This window comes from Bufo bufo, chromosome 6, assembly GCF_905171765.1.
Source record: "Bufo bufo chromosome 6, aBufBuf1.1, whole genome shotgun sequence".
NCBI lineage: Eukaryota > Metazoa > Chordata > Amphibia > Anura > Bufonidae > Bufo > Bufo bufo.
The window spans coordinates 398635855-398655495 of record NC_053394.1 but is presented as its reverse complement, the minus strand read 5'-3'; the positions used below and the strand labels follow the sequence as shown (position 1 = coordinate 398655495).

Genomic DNA, 19641 nt, shown 5'->3' with positions numbered 1-19641 from the left:
AAACAAGACTGTATCTTTATTGCCCTGACTCTGCAGTTTACAGAAACACCCCATATGTGGCCGTAAACTACTGTACGGCCACACAGCGGGGCGTAGAGTGAAAGGTGCGCCGTTTGGTTTTTGGAAGGCAGGTTTTGCTGGACTGTTTCTTTTGACACCATGTCCCATTTGAAGCCCCCTGATGCACCCCTAGAGTAGAAACTCCATAAAAGTGACCCCATCTAAGAAACAACACCCTTCAAGGTATTCAAAACTGATTTTACAAACTTTGTTAACCCTTTAGGTGTTGCACAAGATTTAATGGAAAATAGAGATACAATTTCAAAATTTCACTTTTTTGGCAGATTTTCCATTTTAATATATTTTTTCCAGTTACAAAGCAAGGGTTAATAGCCAAACAAAACTCATTATTTATGGCCCTGATTCTGTCGTTTACAGAAACACCCCATATGTGGTCGTAAACTGCTATACGGGCACACGGCAGGGCTCAGAAGGAAAGGAATGCCATACGGTTTTTGGAAGGCAGATTTTGCTGGACTGTTTTTTTTGACACCATGTCCCATTTGAAGCCCCCCTGATGCACCCCTAGAGTAGAAACTCCAAAAAAGTGACCCCATGTTAGAAACTATGGGATAGGGTGGCAGTTTTGTTGGTACTAGTTTAGGGTACATATGATTTTTGGTTGCTCTATATTACACTTTTTGTGCGGCAAGGTAACAAAAAATAGCTTTTTTGGCAACGTTTTTTTTTTTTTGTTATTTACAACATTCATCTGACAGGTTAGATCATGTGGAAATTTTATAGAGCAGGTTGTCACGGACGCGGCGATACCTAATATGTATACAATTTTTTATTTTATTTATGTAAGTTTTACACAATGATTTCATTTTTAAAACAAAAAAAAGTTTTAGTGTCTCCATAGTCTAAGAGCCATAGTTTTTTCAGTTTTTGGGCGATTATCTTAAGTTGGGTCTCATTTTTTGCGGGATGAGATGACGGTTAGATTGGCACTATTTTGGGGTAAATATGACTTTTTGATCGCTTGCTATTACACTTTATGTGACTAAAGATGACAAAAAATGGCTTTTTTTACACCGTTTTTATTTTTATATTTTTACGGTGGTCACCTGAGGGGTTAGGTCATGTGATATTTTTATAGAGCCGGTCGATACGGACGCGGCAATACCTAATATGTATACTTTTTTTTTATTTATGTAAGTTTTACACAATGATTTCATTTTTGAAACAAAAAAATCATGTTTTAGTGTTTCCATAGTCTAAGAGCCATAGTTTTTTCAGTTTTTGGGCGATTATCTTGGGTAGGGTATGATTTTTGCGGGATGAGATGACTGATTGTTACAATTTTGGCGTACATGCGACTTTTTGGATCACTTTTATTACCTTTTTTGGGAAGTAAGGTGGGCAAAATTTCAATTTCATCATAGTTTTTAATTTTTTATTTTTATGGCGTTCACCGTTCAGGTAAAGTAACATGATCGTTTTATAGATCAGGTCGTTTCGGACGCGGCGATACCAAAAATGTGTAGGGAATTTTATTTTTTTCATTTTTAATCAGTGATAAATGTGTTTTTTGACTTTTTTACTTTTTTTTCACTTCTTTTCACTTTTTTTTTGACCCAGACCCACTTGGTTCTTGAAGATCCAGTAGGTCTGATGTCTGTATAATACAGTACAGTACAATATATAGTGTACTGTACTGTATTTTACTTACACTTTGTCTGAACAGATCTATGCCTTTACCACAGATCTGTTTAGCACCATGGACAGCAGTATGCCTGAGAAGGCGTCCTGTTGCCATGGGAACCTTCCCCGTCTGCTCAGTAGTGGCCATAACTGCGCAGACGGGGAAGGGTAAGGAGGGGGGCTGTCTGGGGGCTCTCTCCCTCTCCATCAGGGGGCTGCAAATGCACAGCAGCCCCCCTATGGGAGAGGGAGGGAGCTCCTTGAGCTGTTAACCTTTTCCATACATCGGTCCGTACGGACCGCGGTATGGAAAGGGTTAAACGGCTGACATCGCATCACAAATGTCAGCCGTTTATACCAGGGTGTCAGCAATGTGCCACCCTGGTATACCCACTGGCCACCAACGATTATTCAAGGGGAGTCGGGCGGGGGATCGCGATCCCGCCTCCCGCACTGCCCGCAACCCTCCCCCTGCACCTCCCGCCACCATAAAATCATTCGGGGGTGCAGAGGGGGGTTGAATAAAACTATATTTTAGGCATATCAAGTTTCTGATCCCCACGGTCGGGGACCGCGGGGATCAGAAACTGCTGAAAGCGCAACAAACCGCAGGTCTGAATTGACCTGCGGTTTGTTGCGATCGCCGACATGGGGGGTCACGGGACCCCCCCCCCCCGCGCATTTAGCCGAGGTGCCTGCTTAATGATTTGAGCAGGCACCTTGTTCCGATCACAGTCGGCCAGGCGGCAGTGATCGGAACAACACATGACGTACCGGTACGTCATGTGTCCTTAAGTACCAGGACATCATGACGTACCGGTACGTCATGTGTCCTGAAGAGGTTAAGAAGTGGGAGGCACATATGCAAACTGTTGTAATTCCTACACCGTTCACCTGATTTTGATGTAAATACTCTCAAATTAAAGCTGACAGTCTGCAGTTAAAGCACATCTTGTTCGTTTAATTTCAAATCCATTGTGGTGGTGTATAGAGCCAAAAATGTTAGAATTGTGTTGATGTCCCAATATTTATGGACCTGACTGTGTATGTATATGTATATGTGTATATGTATATATATATATATATATATATATATATATATTAGTACAGACCAAAAGTTTGGACACACCTTCTCATTCAAAGATATGAAACAAAGGACCGGCACTTCACTGATGAACAAATCTGTGGCTTTATTGAAGCATGGAGGAAACAGCGCTGTTTCCTCCATGCTTCAATAAAGCCACAGATTTGTTCATCAGTGAATTGCCGGTCCTTTGTTTCATATTGTGAGTGGGCATTCATACCCTGGACACGGGCACCACGACTCTGCCAGAAAAATTGTAGATTCACACTGAAGGCATCAAAACTATGAATTAACACATGTGGAATTATATACATAACAAACAAGTGTGAAACAACTGAAAATATATGTCATATTCTAGGTTCTTCAAAGTAGCCACCTTTTGCTTTGATTACTGCTTTGCACACTCTTGGCATTCTCTTGATGACCTTCAAGAGGTAGTCCCCTGAAATGGTTTTCACTTCATAGGTGTGCCCTGTCAGGTGTAATAAGTGGGATTTCTTGCCTTATAAATGGGGTTGGGACCATCAGTGGCGTTGAGGAGAAGTCAGGTGGATACACAGCTGATAGTCCTACTGAATAGACTGTTAGAATTTGTATTATGGCAAGAAAAAAGCAGCTAAGTAAAGAAAAACGAGTGGCCATCATTATTTTAAGAAATGAAGGTCAGTCAGTCAGCCGAAAAATTGGGGAAACTTTGAAAGTAAGGGCTATTTGACCATGAAGGAGAGTGATGGGGTGCTGCGCCAAATGACCTGGCCTCCACAGTCACCGGACCTGAACCCAATCGAGATGGTTTGGGGTGAGCTGGACCGCAGAGTGAAGGCAAAAGGGCCAACAAGTGCTAAGCATCTCTGGGAACTCCTTCAAGACTGTTGGAAGACCATTTCAGGTGACTACCTCTTAAAGCTCATCAAGAGAATGCCAAGAGTGTGCAACGCAGTAATCAAAGCAAAAGGTGGCTACTTTGAAGAACCTAGAATATGACATATTTTCAGTTGTTTCACACTTGTTTGTTATGTATATAATTCCACATGTGTTAATTCATAGTTTTGATGCCTTCATAGTCATGAAAATAAAGAAAACTCTTTGAATGAGAAGCTGTGTCCAAACTTTTGGTCTGTACTGTATATATATTTTGTTGTATTATTGATTTTATACCTATGCCCAGAAGAGGTGGCAACAGGGCTAATCTTCTTAATAGACGGGAGTTGAGGTGGATTCACACCTTTAATTCCCTCATACCCTGTGGTCTAAATGTGGACTACAGGATTGGGGTGGGTTAGGGTTTGTGGTTTGCCTCCATGCTGTACATTATGGTGTTGACCTCACTGTGTATATTGTGAGATTTTTGTACAAGACAAAAAAACATGTTCCTTTTTATTATTCATTTGTATACACAATATACTTATTCTCCTTTTTTTCTCTCCTTTTCTTTTGTTTTCTTTTTTTTCTTTTTTCCTAGTGTGCGGTAGGTGGGCCACGGAGCATGGAGTGAGGAGATATGAGGCTGTAAATGTGGACGGCAAGCCTATACAATGATAGTCTTTCTTTGTCAGTGCATTCTTATGCTTGTAGATGCTTTTTGGTGCCTCTGTGACCACAGTCTGTTGTTTACATTAGAGGTGTATATGAGGAGATCCCTCCCCTATGGGGTGGTAATGAGTGGGCATTGTTCGCAGATACAGTGTGACCTCACACTAACGTGTGGGTGCGCAGTGGATCTGGGATCACGGATGTGGGCTGCAGCTTTGATTTTGTTGCGTCCCGTTTCTGCACTCACTCAGCCACCAGTATAGGCTATAGGAGCACTATGATGTGCCCTCACCTTATTTGTTATACATCGGCTGTTACCAACAGAGGTCCCTGGCATTGCAGGCAATATGCCCTGATTCAAGATGGCGCAAGAGACATCAGAAGGCCAATGCGCATTTGCAGTACCACAAGCACATCGTAACCCGGAAGTATGCTACATACGTCATTGTGACATGCGCAGTCACACTACAGGCACGCCGAAACCGCATGTTCCATGACAGCCGTCAGTGTTTTGCATCCTCCTTCACCCTCCGTCTGCCTGACCCACGCAGTAAGCACTCAGCACTTTATCAGCATATACAGCTGACACCACTTACTGTATGATTGATAATCATGCAGTATTCTTATGTATTTGCACATTTTTATTGTATGTTATATGAATTTTTTAATCGATTATTCACCATATGATTATGCACTGATTTTTATCATGTGACCCATTGTGATTATGTCATATGCACTGTATTTTGTATTTTGATTATCTCAATTGTTATGATTGAGCACACCTGGATTGCACATTGATTGTATTCACTCTCACTGGCATATATACCCAGTAGTTTGTCTGTACACTTAGCTTGAGAAAGGCTCACACATTGAGCCGAAACGTCGCTTGTCCCGTATGGGTAATTAAAGATTTTTTCTTCTTTTACTTTCTGGAGTGCTGCCCTTTTTGTTATTTCTGTCTATTTGGATTGGCTTTCATCCACGCTGGGCCAGCTGCACCCGCATTTTTTTCTTTGACGGTGCTGCCACTGAACTCTTTTGCTCTCTCTCTCTCTCTATATATATATATATATATATATATATATGTAGAAGAATCCAAGGCAGCACACGAATAACGGTGAAAAAAAATGATGTTTATTCCCCCATGTGCAGACAGCAACGTTTCAGCTCTCTCAATGGAGCCTTTGTCAAGCCATAACAATCAGTGCAAACTCAAGTGTTTAAATAGCATACATGATTACTGTGTGAATTACATGATTATACAAAAAAATTACATAATTATACAAGAATAATCTATGAAAAATTCATCCTGATTACTCAAATAAGTGTCACATACTTGTATTACATCAACTCCACAATTCATATTCATTATTACAATTGTAGTATTTGAACAGTATCCCTAACCCACTTAATTGTGATGTGTATACATAATTCATAATAATTACATTCAGGTGCCTGTGATTGTGTGATATTAAAAACATACAAGGAAAACTCACATACTGGAGGAGAGCAGGAGTCGCACGGCGTCCGGAAATTGCAAACGCGCATGCGCGGAACTTCATCAGTACCGCGAGACCATCAATATTACACAGAGATCAGAGACCCACAACCAAGATGGCCGCACCTGAACAGAAACGATCTGCGCATGTCCATTCCCGACCCAGGGCGGAATCAGCATAGCCGGCGTGACAGTCATGTGTCCTATCACAAGATGTAAACAACCAACCACGTCATGGACTATTTAGCGATCATACGCTGCAAATAATATATTAAATCCTCACAAAACAGGGGTCCAGCGGTTTGTTAAAGAGCAGTGGCATATACCACCTATATATATTACCACCTCATCCCAATATTCAACAGGACATTTTACTCACGTCCAAGTGGTTCATACATACAGATGACGATCTCTCAAGCCCGCAGTCTTCAACCGAACCTCGATCGGAGACCCCGGGCTTGTGCGGCAGCTGCAGGCATGGATGCCACCTGTCAGGGGCCCCAAGCCACAGCTGTCCCAGGGAGAGATACATCAAAACAACCATTCAATACACATATCTCATGTCACCGCCCCTGATCCGTACACCTGTCAGTCGGGAAAGATCACGCCCAAGATCGCCATCAGACCACGCCCCCTCCCCGGTCCCAGGTCTCAGAAATCTGATCATACAAAATATAGCATTATACAAATATATAGACATAATCACTGAGAATTGCCGATCGATCCTGCCTTCATCCAGTATGTCCAGAGATAATCCAATTGTAAAGCTTAGTTTCATATTGATCTATATAAAAAATAAAGAAAACAATGTTATTTTTCACTATTATTAAATGCTTGCACTTAAATACAGCCTTACTCCCGAGGTAAGTAGAATTTCTCAGAACCCCAATACATATAGGTCACAAGACAAAACAGAAAAAAGGAAGAAAAGGGTCACCCACATTCATGACATACAATACGCAGAAGGATAGGGAAATAAAACAAGACTGAAAGAATCAAATCACCCTAAAATCCACATTGAGCCCCATTGGTTTGAGAGTCTGCAGCTCAAAAATCCAATAGAGCTCTCTTCTTTTGAGACGTGTAGTCCTGTCCCCACCCCGTCTGGGTAAGAGCACTTGTTCTAGAATCCTAAATTTTAAATCTCGCTCAATAGGGCCTGCTTCTGTGAAGTGTTTAGGCACAGGTAAATCCAATCTCTTCTTTCTGATGGTATATCTGTGCTGATTTAATCTGGTTTTGACATCCCAGGTTGTTTCTCCAACATACCATAGTCCACAAGGACATGATAGTAGATAAACAGCATAGGTTGAGTCACATGTCAGATACTGTTTAATATGCACTGTCTTCCCATTTGTTGGATTAAGGAATGACTCTCCCTTCAACATATATGGGCAGTTCACACACCCGTGACACGGGTAACAGCCCTTCCGAGACGAGCCAAAGTAAGTGGCACAGTCAGTCCTGCTAGAACCCACATCAGCTCTAACTAGTTTGTCACCCAAATTCCGTCTTCTTCGGAACGAACTCAGTGGGGGACCTTAAATTCCTCAACCTTATCAAAACCACTGGCCAAAATTGACCAGTGTTTCCTGACAATGGACGACACCTGTGGACTACTATTACAATAATCAGTAACCAGAGGTATTCTAGATATAGACTTTTTAGATCTTGCCAGGTCACCATCTCTCATCCTCACTTTTGTCTTCTGGATGCTATCTGCAACGAGCTTGTTAGGGTAACCCCTCACCTTAAATTTACTGGCCATTTCACATAAACGTTGGTCCCTCACTGGACCTTCCCCAACTATCCTAGCCACACGTAACATCTGACTCAGGGGAAGAGATTCAATATGAAACTAAGCTTTACAATTGGATTATCTCTGGACATACTGGATGAAGGCAGGATCGATCGGCAATTCTCAGTGATTATGTCTATATATTTGTATAATGCTATATTTTGTATGATCAGATTTCTGAGACCTGGGACCGGGGAGGGGGCGTGGTCTGATGGCGATCTTGGGCGTGATCTTTCCCGACTGACAGGTGTACGGATCAGGGGCGGTGACATGAGATATGTGTATTGAATGGTTGTTTTGATGTATCTCTCCCTGGGACAGCTGTGGCTTGGGGCCCCTGACAGGTGGCATCCATGCCTGCAGCTGCCGCACAAGCCCGGGGTCTCCGATCGAGGTTCGGTTGAAGACTGCGGGCTTGAGAGATCGTCATCTGTATGTATGAACCACTTGGACGTGAGTAAAATGTCCTGTTGAATATTGGGATGAGGTGGTAATATATATAGGTGGTATATGCCACTGCTCTTTAACAAACCGCTGGACCCCTGTTTTGTGAGGATTTAATATATTATTTGCAGCGTATGATCGCTAAATAGTCCATGACGTGGTTGGTTGTTTACATCTTGTGATAGGACACATGACTGTCACGCCGGCTATGCTGATTCCGCCCTGGGTCGGGAATGGACATGCGCAGATCGTTTCTGTTCATGTGCGGCCATCTTGGTTGTGGGTCTCTGATCTCTGTGTAATATTGATGGTCTCGCGGTACTGATGAAGTTCCGCGCATGCGCGTTTGCAATTTCCGGACGCATGTGCGACTCCTGCTCTCCTCCAGTATGTGAGTTTTCCTTGTATGTTTTTAATATCACACAATCACAGGCACCTGAATGTAATTATTATGAATTATGTATACACATCACAATTAAGTGGGTTAGGGATACTGTTCAAATACTACAATTGTAATAATGAATATGAATTGTGGAGTTGATGTAATACAAGTATGTGACACTTATTTGAGTAATCAGGATGAATTTTTCATAGATTATTCTTGTATAATTATGTAATTTTTTTGTATAATCATGTAATTCACACAGTAATCATGTATGCTATTTAAACACTTGAGTTTGCACTGATTGTTATGGCTTGACAAAGGCTCCATTGAGAGAGCTGAAACGTTGCTGTCTGCACATGGGGGAATAAACATCATTTTTTTTCACCGTTATTCGTGTGCTGCCTTGGATTCTTCTACATATACAGGGAGTGCAGAATTATTAGGCAAGTTGTATTTTTGAGGATTAATTTTATTATTGAACAACAACCATGTTCTCAATGAACCCAAAAAACTCATTAATATCAAAGCTGAATATTTTTGGAAGTAGTTTTTAGTTTGTTTTTAGTTTTAGCTATTTTAGGGGGATATCTGTGTGTGCAGGTGACTATTACTGTGCATAATTATTAGGCAACTTAACAAAAAACAAATATATATACCCATTTCAATTATTTATTTTTACCAGTGAAACCAATATAACATCTCAACATTCACAAATATACATTTCTGACATTCAAAAACAAAACAAAAACAAATCAGTGACCAATATAGCCACCTTTCTTTGCAAGGACACTCAAAAGCCTGCCATCCATGGATTCTGTCAGTGTTTTGATCTGTTCACCATCAACATTGCGTGCAGCAGCAACCACAGCCTTCCAGACACTGTTCAGAGAGGTGTACTGTTTTCCCTCCTTGTAAATCTCACATTTGATGATGGACCACAGGTTCTCAATGGGGTTCAGATCAGGTGAACAAGGAGGCCATGTCATTAGATTTTCTTCTTTTATACCCTTTCTTGCCAGCCACGCTGTGGAGTACTTGGACGCGTGTGATGGAGCATTGTCCTGCATGAAAATCATGTTTTTCTTGAAGGATGCAGACTTCTTCCTGTACCACTGCTTGAAGAAGGTGTCTTCCAGAAACTGGCAGTAGGACTGGGAGTTGAGCTTGACTCCATCCTTAACCCGAAAAGGCCCCACAAGCTCATCTTTGACGATACCAGCCCAAACCAGTACTCCACCTCCACCTTGCTGGCGTCTGAGTCGGACTGGAGCTCTCTGCCCTTTACCAATCCAGCCACGGGCCCATCCATCTGGCCCATCAAGACTCACTCTCATTTCATCAGTCCATAAAACCTTAGAAAAATCAGTCTTGAGATATTTCTTGGCCCAGTCTTGACGTTTCAGCTTGTGTGTCTTGTTCAGTGGTGGTCGTCTTTCAGCCTTTCTTACCTTGGCCATGTCTCTGAGTATTGCACACCTTGTGCTTTTGGGCACTCCAGTGATGTTGCAGCTCTGAAATATGGCCAAACTGGTGGCAAGTGGCATCTTGGCAGCTGCACGCTTGACTTTTCTCAGTTCATGGGCAGTTATTTTGCACCATGGTTTTTCCACACGCTTCTTGCGACCCTGTTGACTATTTTGAATGAAACGCTTGATTGTTCGATGATCACGCTTCAGAAGCTTTGCAATTTTAAGAGTGCTGCATCCCTCTGCAAGATATCTCACTATTTTTGACTTTTCTGAGCCTGTCAAGTCCTTCTTTTGACCCATTTTGCCAAAGGAAAGGAAGTTGCCTAATAATTATGCACACCTAATATAGGGTGTTGATGTCATTAGACCACACCCCTTCTCATTACAGAGATGCACATCACCTAATATGCTTAATTAGTAGTAGGCTTTCGAGCCTATACAGCTTGGAGTAAGACAACATGCATAAAGAGGATGATGTGGTCAAAATACTCATTTGCCTAATAATTCTGCACGCAGTGTATAACTTATCGGATCAAGTCAGTGATCTACCCAAGGGATTGCACCTCCGCAAGTTGTGTGCTGCTCATCTTTTTTTCTTTTTTATATATATATATATATAAAGAAAAAATGAGGGACTAAAATGAGTAATGTGAACAGTACAATTAAATATATAATACATAAGAGATGATACCAAAAGGAATATACATAAAAAAAACTTTTTTATATGTAAAAAAACAAAATAAAAACATGCAATATATTACTATTGAATATGGTAAAATGATATTGTCTAGACTTACATAAGTACTCTGTGTCACTATTCGGTGTCATAACCTATATGAAGAGTTGTAGGGTGAAAAGAAGTGTATCGGAGCTTCCTAATTTATTGTTAAAATATATATTAAATAAATATATGTGTGTGTGTGTGTGTATGTGTATATATATATATATATATATATATATATATATATATAATATACAGTACAGACCAAAAGTTTGGACACACCTTCTCATTCAAAGACTTTTCTTTATTTTCATGTCTATGAAAAATTGTAGATTCACACTGAAGGCATCAAAACTAAGACTTAACACATGTGGAATTATATACATAACAAACAAATGTGAAACAACTGAAAATATGTCATATTCTAGGTTCTTCAAAGTAGCCACCTTTTGCTTTGATTACTGCTTTGCACACTCTTGGCATTCTCTTGATGAGCTTCAAGAGGTAGTCCCCTGAAATGGTTTTCACTTCACAGGTGTGCCCTGTCAGGTTTAATAAGTGGGATTTCTTGCCTTATAAATGGGGTTGGGACCATCAGTTGCATTGAGGAGAAGTCAGGTGGATACACAGCTGATAGTCCTACTGAATAGACTGTTAGAATTTGTATTATGGCAAGATAAAAGCAGCTAAGTAAAGAAAAACGAGTGGCCATCATTACTTTAAGAAATGAAGGTCAGTCAGTCAGCCGAAAAATTGGGAAAACTTTGAAAGTAAGGGCTATTTGACCATGAAGGAGAGTGATGGGGTGCTGCGCCAGATGACCTGGCCTCCACAGTCACCGGACCTGAACCCAATCGAGATGGTTTGGGGTGAGCTGGACCGCAGAGTGAAGGCAAAAGGGCCAACAAGTGCTAAGCATCTCTGGGAACTCCTTCAAGACTGTTGGAAGACCATTTCAGGTGACTACCTCTTGAAGCTCATCAAGAGAATGCCAAGAGTGTGCAAAGCAGTAATCAAAGCAAAAGGTGGCTACTTTGAAGAACCTAGAAGATGACATATTTTCAGTTGTTTCACACTTGTTTGTTATGTATATAATTCCACATGTGTTTATTCATAGTTTTGATGCCTTCATAGTCATGAAAATAAAGAAAACTCTTTGAATGAGAAGGTGTGTCCAAACTTTTGGTCTGTACTGTATATATATATATATTATAGAGAGAGAGAGAGAGGAGGACATGGGTATAAGCTGGAAGCCTATATATGTATAATGTGGGTGGAAAAAAAACTATAAATAACTATAAAAAGGATAAGAACTGGATATAAATACATAAAATGCTTAGTGGAAAAAAAAAAGAGCTGAAGGATGAAAATGCTGGTATTGATGAAAATCATTTTTTTGTGGCAATGGAGGGTAACTGTATTGTGGTGATTGGGATGAGGCTTATAACTTGATTTCAAACGCCTCATTAAGTCCGTGTGGATTTAGACTGTTCAATTTAAAGATCCAGTACATTTCTCCTCTTCTTATATATTGGCTATCTTCCCGGTGACATATGGGTATTTGCTCGATTGGGGTGATTCTGAAACCTATTGAACTCCCTCCATGAAAGTCTGCAGCGTGTCTTGAGACGTTTCAAATATCGTTTTTTGATATTGGATCAGTGTTTATTCAATCTATTTCTTAGCGTTTGTATTCTTCTCCCAACGTATATCTGAGTGCATTGGCATTCAAGTACATAGATCACATGAGTTGAGTTGCAATCCAGTTTTCCAAGAATGGGGTAAGATGTCCCATCACTTTTGTTCTGGAAACATTCTGTTTGGTGGATCATTGGACAACATAGGCATCTTGAATGTCTGCAACTTCTGCTACGATTTAGTTTCTTCTTATTTCCAGTGTCTTTTTTTGTTCTCAATGCCCTTCAACTTACTTGGAGCTAATATGTTTTTTAGGGTACAGGCCCTTCTATACGTCAGTTGGGGTGCTTTTGGGATCAATTTATTGAGAATGGTGTCCTTCCTTAAAATATGCCAATGCTTGTCCGAGATAGATCTGATCACATTGTGTTTTTGGTTGTATGTAGTGATAAAATTACACTGAGCGTTCTCCAGAGCATTAGTTTTGTTCTTGTTTAGGTTCCTGACATTCCAACTGTGTTAGTCCAGTTGCCTTCTCCTGTGCCGCAGTGATTATTTTCTTCGGATAGCCCTTTTCGTGGAATCTTGTCAATAGTATTTGACTTTGTTGTTTAAAGTCTTCCTTCAGTGTGCAATTTCTTCTTACTCTTTTAAATTGACTAAAGGGTATATTCTGTGTAACGGACCGTTTCAGCAGACAAGGGGTTAAAATCCGTTTAGGCGATATGCCCCTTTTCTGAGAGACAGGCCCAGCTACTGCAGAACACCAAACTCCCGAACTGGATACAAAGTAGCACTCCAAACTGGAACCTCACGAATAGCTGCTAGCAGACGAACAGGAATCAGCTTACACTCCTGGCAATCAGTCTCTAACAGCATACAGCGGATCCCCCCAATAACGAGACAAGGCTCCGTGTTGAGGGTCAAGCAGTGGTCTGAGGTGCTGGCACACCCAGCCTGGTTTTTATTACAGTTGTTTCAAATACAGGACCGCCCACAGGGAGGTATAAAACAACCAAGCCCATCTGGTGTACCCGCCCCTAGGGGACCAGAATGAAGACTGACATAGGACAGATATGCAGCACTGTAGGATACACAGAGACAATACATCCCCACAATGCATCATGGTTTCCTCCTCTCTGCCCTGGAGACACCCGAGGCGTAATCCAATTATCTCTCAAGACAAAGAGAAGTCACCAATACACATGTGCAGACAACAGAACAGAAATCACCATTTAAACATACAATGTCACAACCCTTTGCAATACACAGACATTTAACATCCCACAATGGCACGACTTATACCAGGAGTTCAAGTGAGTTCAAGTCCTTTGTGAACAAATGAGGCCTGGCTGATGAGAGGGCCCATAATCCTGGGGCAAGAGGCCAGCAGCCAGGCCCCTCCAAAACCCAGTGGCGAGGTTGGTTTTGCCACATTCTGCTTCCATTTTTTTAAATGTGTGCAGATGAATCACATAAAAGCTGGGGAAAAAACTGGGGATGATATGACAAGGGCCCCAATTGCAGTCCCCAATGCAGGCAACATCCGTGCAGCGGGCCGGACCCATTCAACCTGAATGGGTCCGTGGTATGTCCGCACCGCAAAAAAATATGACGTCATATTTTTTTGCGGTGTGGAACCACGGAAAGAAACTCCACGGAAGCACTCCATAGTGCTTCCGGTGTTCCGTTCCGTGACCCCGTGAATGGGTCCTCATCCGTGATGCCGGGTGCACGCCGTGTGCAACGGCCGTGTGCATGAGGCCTTAAGGCAACACGCTCCACTCAGGCTTCCTGACGCTCTGTCTCTGGCCCACTGGTGCACTCAGTGATGGCTTTGTTTGTGCCTGCTCTGCCCTCACACTCTGATCGAGGTCCTCAGGCATCCCTTGCAGTCTGACCACATACAGATACAGATAACAAATAGTGATGAGCAGCAGGGGCAATATTCGAAATCGCAATATTTTGCGAATATTTGGTGGAATATTCACGAATTCGAGATTATTTTCTTGATCGCGAAAAATCGGCAATGTAATATTCGCATAATGCGCGCAAAATACAGGCGTGGGTCACTATAGCTACATTTTTCAAGCTGCTGGAAGTTTCCTGAGACTGGAGAAAATGGTTGGTACGGCAGAACATTACAATAGCTTTATATGCAGATAGAGTTCTCCAATATAATCGGCACTAATGATGCGAATGTTTTGGCGCAATACGTGCAACTTCATATTTTAGCAGGTCTGACTACATATTACTGATTGGTGCACTAAGTATTGTTGTGAACTTGTGACATCACAGCACTATGTATGTCTGTATGGACAGCAGAACCTATCAGCTATACTATATCAGGATATAACCTACACTGACTATCTCCCACTAACTATCTGTATTATATATATATATATATATATATATATATATATAAGCTAACTAACTATCTAATGTAATGACACAGGAAAGCACAGAGCACAGCAATAACACTGCTGTCTCTCTCAGAACTGCAAAATACTGCATACAAGGGCTGCTGGGGAGGTTCTTATATAGTAAGGGGTAGGCAACTTTCCTATTGGTCGCTAGGGATGTTGCTAAGCTCAGACAAAGACATTGCAGCCTTCTCATTGGCCCACAAGCAAGAAGGGAGGTTACTGATGAGAAAAAAATCTAGAATATTCGAAATTACGAATATATATAGCACTATATTCGAAATATTCACGAATTCTCAAAGTGACGATATTCGCGATAAATATTAGCGAATCGAATATTCGCGCCCAACACTAATAATAAACTGGCCATTTTTATCACTTCCTCTGTTCCCTTTTAGCCAACATTACGGCACAACTCTAAGTGACACATTGCTTAGCACCACGTCAGCGTCACGTTCTGCGTGGGTCTGGACTGACTCAACCCCTCCTCCTGTGATACAGACAGGGCCTGGTGTTGCCTCCATGTATACAGGTGCACAAGCAATTTAGGGCAGCCTAAGGCACACAACTTGGCAACAGCAATTTTGAGTAAGGCACAATTTAATGTCTGGTGCTTGGAATAAAGAAACACCAGGTGGGATTTATGCAGGAGACTTGCAGATATTTGGGCCAGATCTCTGATTTTGAATGTTTTACCAACTAATGATATTTTCTAAACCTTCCACACGACTTCTCCAACCATCTGATGACTTTTACAATATTTCTTTCACAGCTTGTGAATCCGAGTGAAGATCTGAACATTATATATGTTACAGAGACATATGTGAGGGGCGATGAGCAGAGTATAGAGGACATTCCTACAGATAACCGCCCAGGTGAGTAGTAACTACTAAGTAAGGCAAAGAGCTCTCACCGATTCTACTCCTTCACTGGATACAATAATTTTATGTTGAATTCTTTGAAAGGCATCTGTTAGCAGATCTGTACCTACTGTATGACACTGGCTGACCGGTTGCATCTGCACTTTGCAGTTGAAGGTATCCGTGTTGGTCCCATGGTCCTAAGGGTACTTTCACACTAGCGTTAAAGTTTTTTGGTATTGAGTTCCGTCACAGGGGCTCAATACCGGGGGGAAAAAAACGCTTTGATTTTATCTTAATGCATTCTGAATGGAAAGCATTCCATTCAGTATGCATCAGGATGTCTTCAGTTCAGTCACTCCTACGGTATTTGGTCGCAGAAAATACTGCAGCATACTGCAGTATTTTCTCCGGCCAAAATTCCGGAACACTAGGGGGCATTGCCATTACACCTAGGCGCTCTGCTCTCTCTGCAACTGCCGCACTCTCTGCACTTTGATTGACAGGAACAGGCAGGTATGATCACTTTTACACTGCCTTGCCCTGTCAAACAGAATTTCTCTGTCTCGTGTATTTTTTTAAAAAATTTTATGATTACTGAAGTTTTTCACGTTGACCATCACATTGTTCGCATTTGGGCTATGGATTTTTCATCTCATTCATAGTTTATCATACATGCAAACGTTCATTTATTTCAGTAAAGCAACTTAAAATTAGAATATTATGATAAGGTTCAATATTCTAGGCTCAAAGTGTCACACTCTAGTCAGCTAATTAATCCATACCCCCTGAGGCTCCCTGAGATTGTGACTTTGGGGTTTTCATAAGCTGTAAGTCAATCATCCAAATTACAACAAATAAAGGCTGAAATATCTCGCTTTGCATGTAATGAGTCTATCTCCTATATTAGTTTCACCTTTAAGTTGCATTACTGAAATAAATGAACTTTGCACGATATTCTAATTTTTTGAGTTTCACCTGTATATTTCGTGTCATTGAAAGGGACCTGGCAATCGGGAGACCCTTCTTTATCTTTTAGATTTTTAGCAACTTCATGCTGATTTTCGAGATGATAGTGTTCAGAATCTCTTTTACACTCTTTGTTCATTTCTTTTTTCTCAATTTAACAAAAATCTTATTGAGAGCAAAAGAGTCCTCTTAAGTTGAGAGAGACTCATGGGGAAATGAGTTTGCGATGGAGAGTGTCCCCTGTTAATGTGCAGGTCATCCACGATTGGTCTCCTGAAGCCCTTAAAGCATTATTTTCTTTTGATCTCTGATTTGTAAGAAGGGGCATTGCGTTCACAAGCATATCCTTAGGATCATAGTTTGCATCCATGTTCTTACAGGTCATAAGAACTTCTGTATTGAATCCTGTGAGAGACGTAAAAGGGTTTTTCATCTTTTGGGCGTCTTTCGACAGGTTTGCCAGTTAGTGCTAGACCTGTGGAGGTAAGTATACTTACCTGATCCCAGCCACTGGGTCCCAGCCACTGGGTCTGCTCTCCCGCCACCTCTGCTGCCCTCAGCTCCCCTAGTGTCAAAATCTAATCTGCTTCCACTGCAACCAGTCATTGGCTGCAGTGGTGGCCTGCCTCTCTTGCATTATGTGACCTATGGATGTGACACAAAGTGGGCAGGTTACTGCTGGAGCCAGTCATTGGCTTGCAGTGGTCTCAAACTGGATGTTGACAGTTCAATAAAGAGGGCGGAGGAGCTAAGGTGCCAGGACCCAGTGGCTGGAGAGGGTAAGTATTCTTCTCTCCACAGGCCTGGCCATAATGGACTGGGAGATCTGTTGAATATGAACATACCCTGTAAACCCAGGTGGGCTATATGGGCCCTGCTTATCTCCCAAGGTAATTTTTATTTTTTTATTACTTTCCATCCAAGCTATATTGTTAAAAATAATAAATGATGTTGTATTTTTGGCAGATAACTGTACCAGGAGCTCAGAGGGACATCTGATGACTTCAGATTTTAAATTAGAAAATCAAAGTATCACACAAGATACATATGAAGAACATGCCATTGCCACAGATATACCGGTACCTTCAGACATTCGAAGCAAAGATCTGTTATCTGATCCTTTCAAACAGGTCCTATCAACTGATTCATCACAGACTGTTAAGCAAAATAAAAGTTGCAGAAGGGGGGAACATCAAAGAACTCACACAAGAGAGAAAGCATTTTCATGTTCAGAATGTGGGAAATGTTTTAACAGGAAATTACATCTTGTTACACATCAGATAATTCACACAGGAGAGAAGCCATATTCATGTTCAGAATGTACAAACAGATCAAATCTTTTGAAACATAAGCATATTCACACAGGGATGAAACCACATTCATGTTCTGAATGTAGGAAATGTTTTACCCAGAAATCAGCGCTTGTTACACATCAGAGAATTCACACAGTGGAGAAGCCATTTTCATGTTCTGAATGTAGGAAATGTTTTACCCAGAAATCAGCACTTGTTACACATCAGAGAATTCACACAGGGGAGAAGCCATTTTCATGTTCAGAATGTGGGAAATGTTTTACTCTGAAATCAACTCTTGTCAACCATCACAGAGCTCATACGGGGAAGAAGCCATTTTCATGTTCAGAATGTGAGAAATCTTTTCACCAGAAATCTGATCTTGTTAAACAGCAGAGAATTCACACATGAGAGAAGACATATTCATGTTCTGAATGTGGCAAATTTTTTAAACAAAAATCAATTCTTATTTGCCACCATAAAACTTATACAGGGAACAAATATATATTAGTTACAGTTATATAAAGGTCACGCGACATACCGTATTTTTCACCCTATAAGACGCACCGGCCCATAAGACGCACCTAGGTTTTTAGGGAGGAAAATAAGAAAAAAAATTTTTTTAACCAAAAGGTGTGCTTTTGGTGGGTTTGGAACTAATGGTGGTCTGTGGATGACGGACACTGTTATGGGAGGATCTGTGGATGACGGACACTGTTATGGGGGGGATCTGTGGATGATGGACACTGTTATGGGGGGGATCTGTGGATGACGGACACTGTTAGGGGAGGATCTGTGGATGACGGACACTGTTATGGGGGGATCTGTGCATGACGGACACTGTTATGGGGGGATCTGTGGATGACGGACACTGTTATGGGGGGATCTGTGGATGACGGACACTGTTATGGGGGGATCTGTGGATGACGGACACTGTTATGGGGGATCTGTGGATGACGGACACTTATGGGGGGATCTGTGGATGACGGACACTTATGGGGGGATCTGTGGATGACGGACACTGTTACAGGGGGGGATCTGTGGCTGGCACTGTTACGGGGGGGATCTGTGGATGGCACTGTTATATATGTGCCATCCACAGACCCCCCCCCCCAGCCCATAACAGTGCAATCCACAGACCCCCCCCCAGCCCATAACAGTGCCATCCACAGACCCCCACCCTTTTAACTGTGCCATCCACAGATTCCGTGTGCCCCCCCCGCCCCCCCTCAGTATACAAATATAAAATGTATTATTGAATTAAAAGTTATTAAACATGCCCCTCTCACTCCTAATAGTACCGTATATCCTAATTGCTTCTGTATAATGCTGGCAGGAGGCGGCGCAGGCACGTGACATCAGGGAGTTACGCTGCCGCCCGGCCTGCCTGCCGGCATTATACAGAAGGAATTAGGATATACGGTACTATTAGGAGTGAGGGGGGCATGTTTAATAACTTTTAATTCAATAATACATTTTATATTAGAATACCGGAGCGGTGGGGCGGGGCTATAGTACAGTGACCGCACCGCCACGCCGCTATTGCCGGCCCCTAGCTCCTCCTCCCAGTCCCTCCCCCGGCCCCCGCTCCGTACATCGCATCCAGCGATGTTAAACTGTCAGCATTCGCCCTATAAGACGCAGGGGCATTTTCCCCTCATTTTTGGGGAGGAAAAAGTGCGTCTTATAGGGCGAAAAATACGGTACAAAAGAAAGGTAATGCAATTAACAGCGCTAAATGATGATTAAGAAATGTATGCAGTTACCAATAAATATCTGTTATAGCAAGCAAATAGAATCCAGATAATGCAGCTATATATCAC

The 19641-nt window shown here is 41.8% G+C and overlaps 2 protein-coding genes across 2 annotated transcripts in view; both read left to right on the top strand.

Annotated features, from left to right (window-relative positions):
* LOC121004267 (zinc finger protein 271-like) overlaps nt 1-18284 on the top strand; it is a 116895-nt gene extending 98611 nt beyond the window's left edge. Inside the window, exon 6 of the mRNA XM_040436432.1 lies at nt 17718-18284. Within this exon, the coding sequence (XP_040292366.1) occupies nt 17718-18229 (512 nt within the window). The 3' untranslated portion in view covers nt 18230-18284. The remainder of the gene's footprint in view (nt 1-17717) is intronic.
* The window catches only part of LOC121004472 (oocyte zinc finger protein XlCOF22-like), a 1539666-nt gene that overhangs the window by 930919 nt on the left and 589106 nt on the right, over nt 1-19641 (top strand). The gene's annotated exons all lie outside the window — the stretch shown is intronic.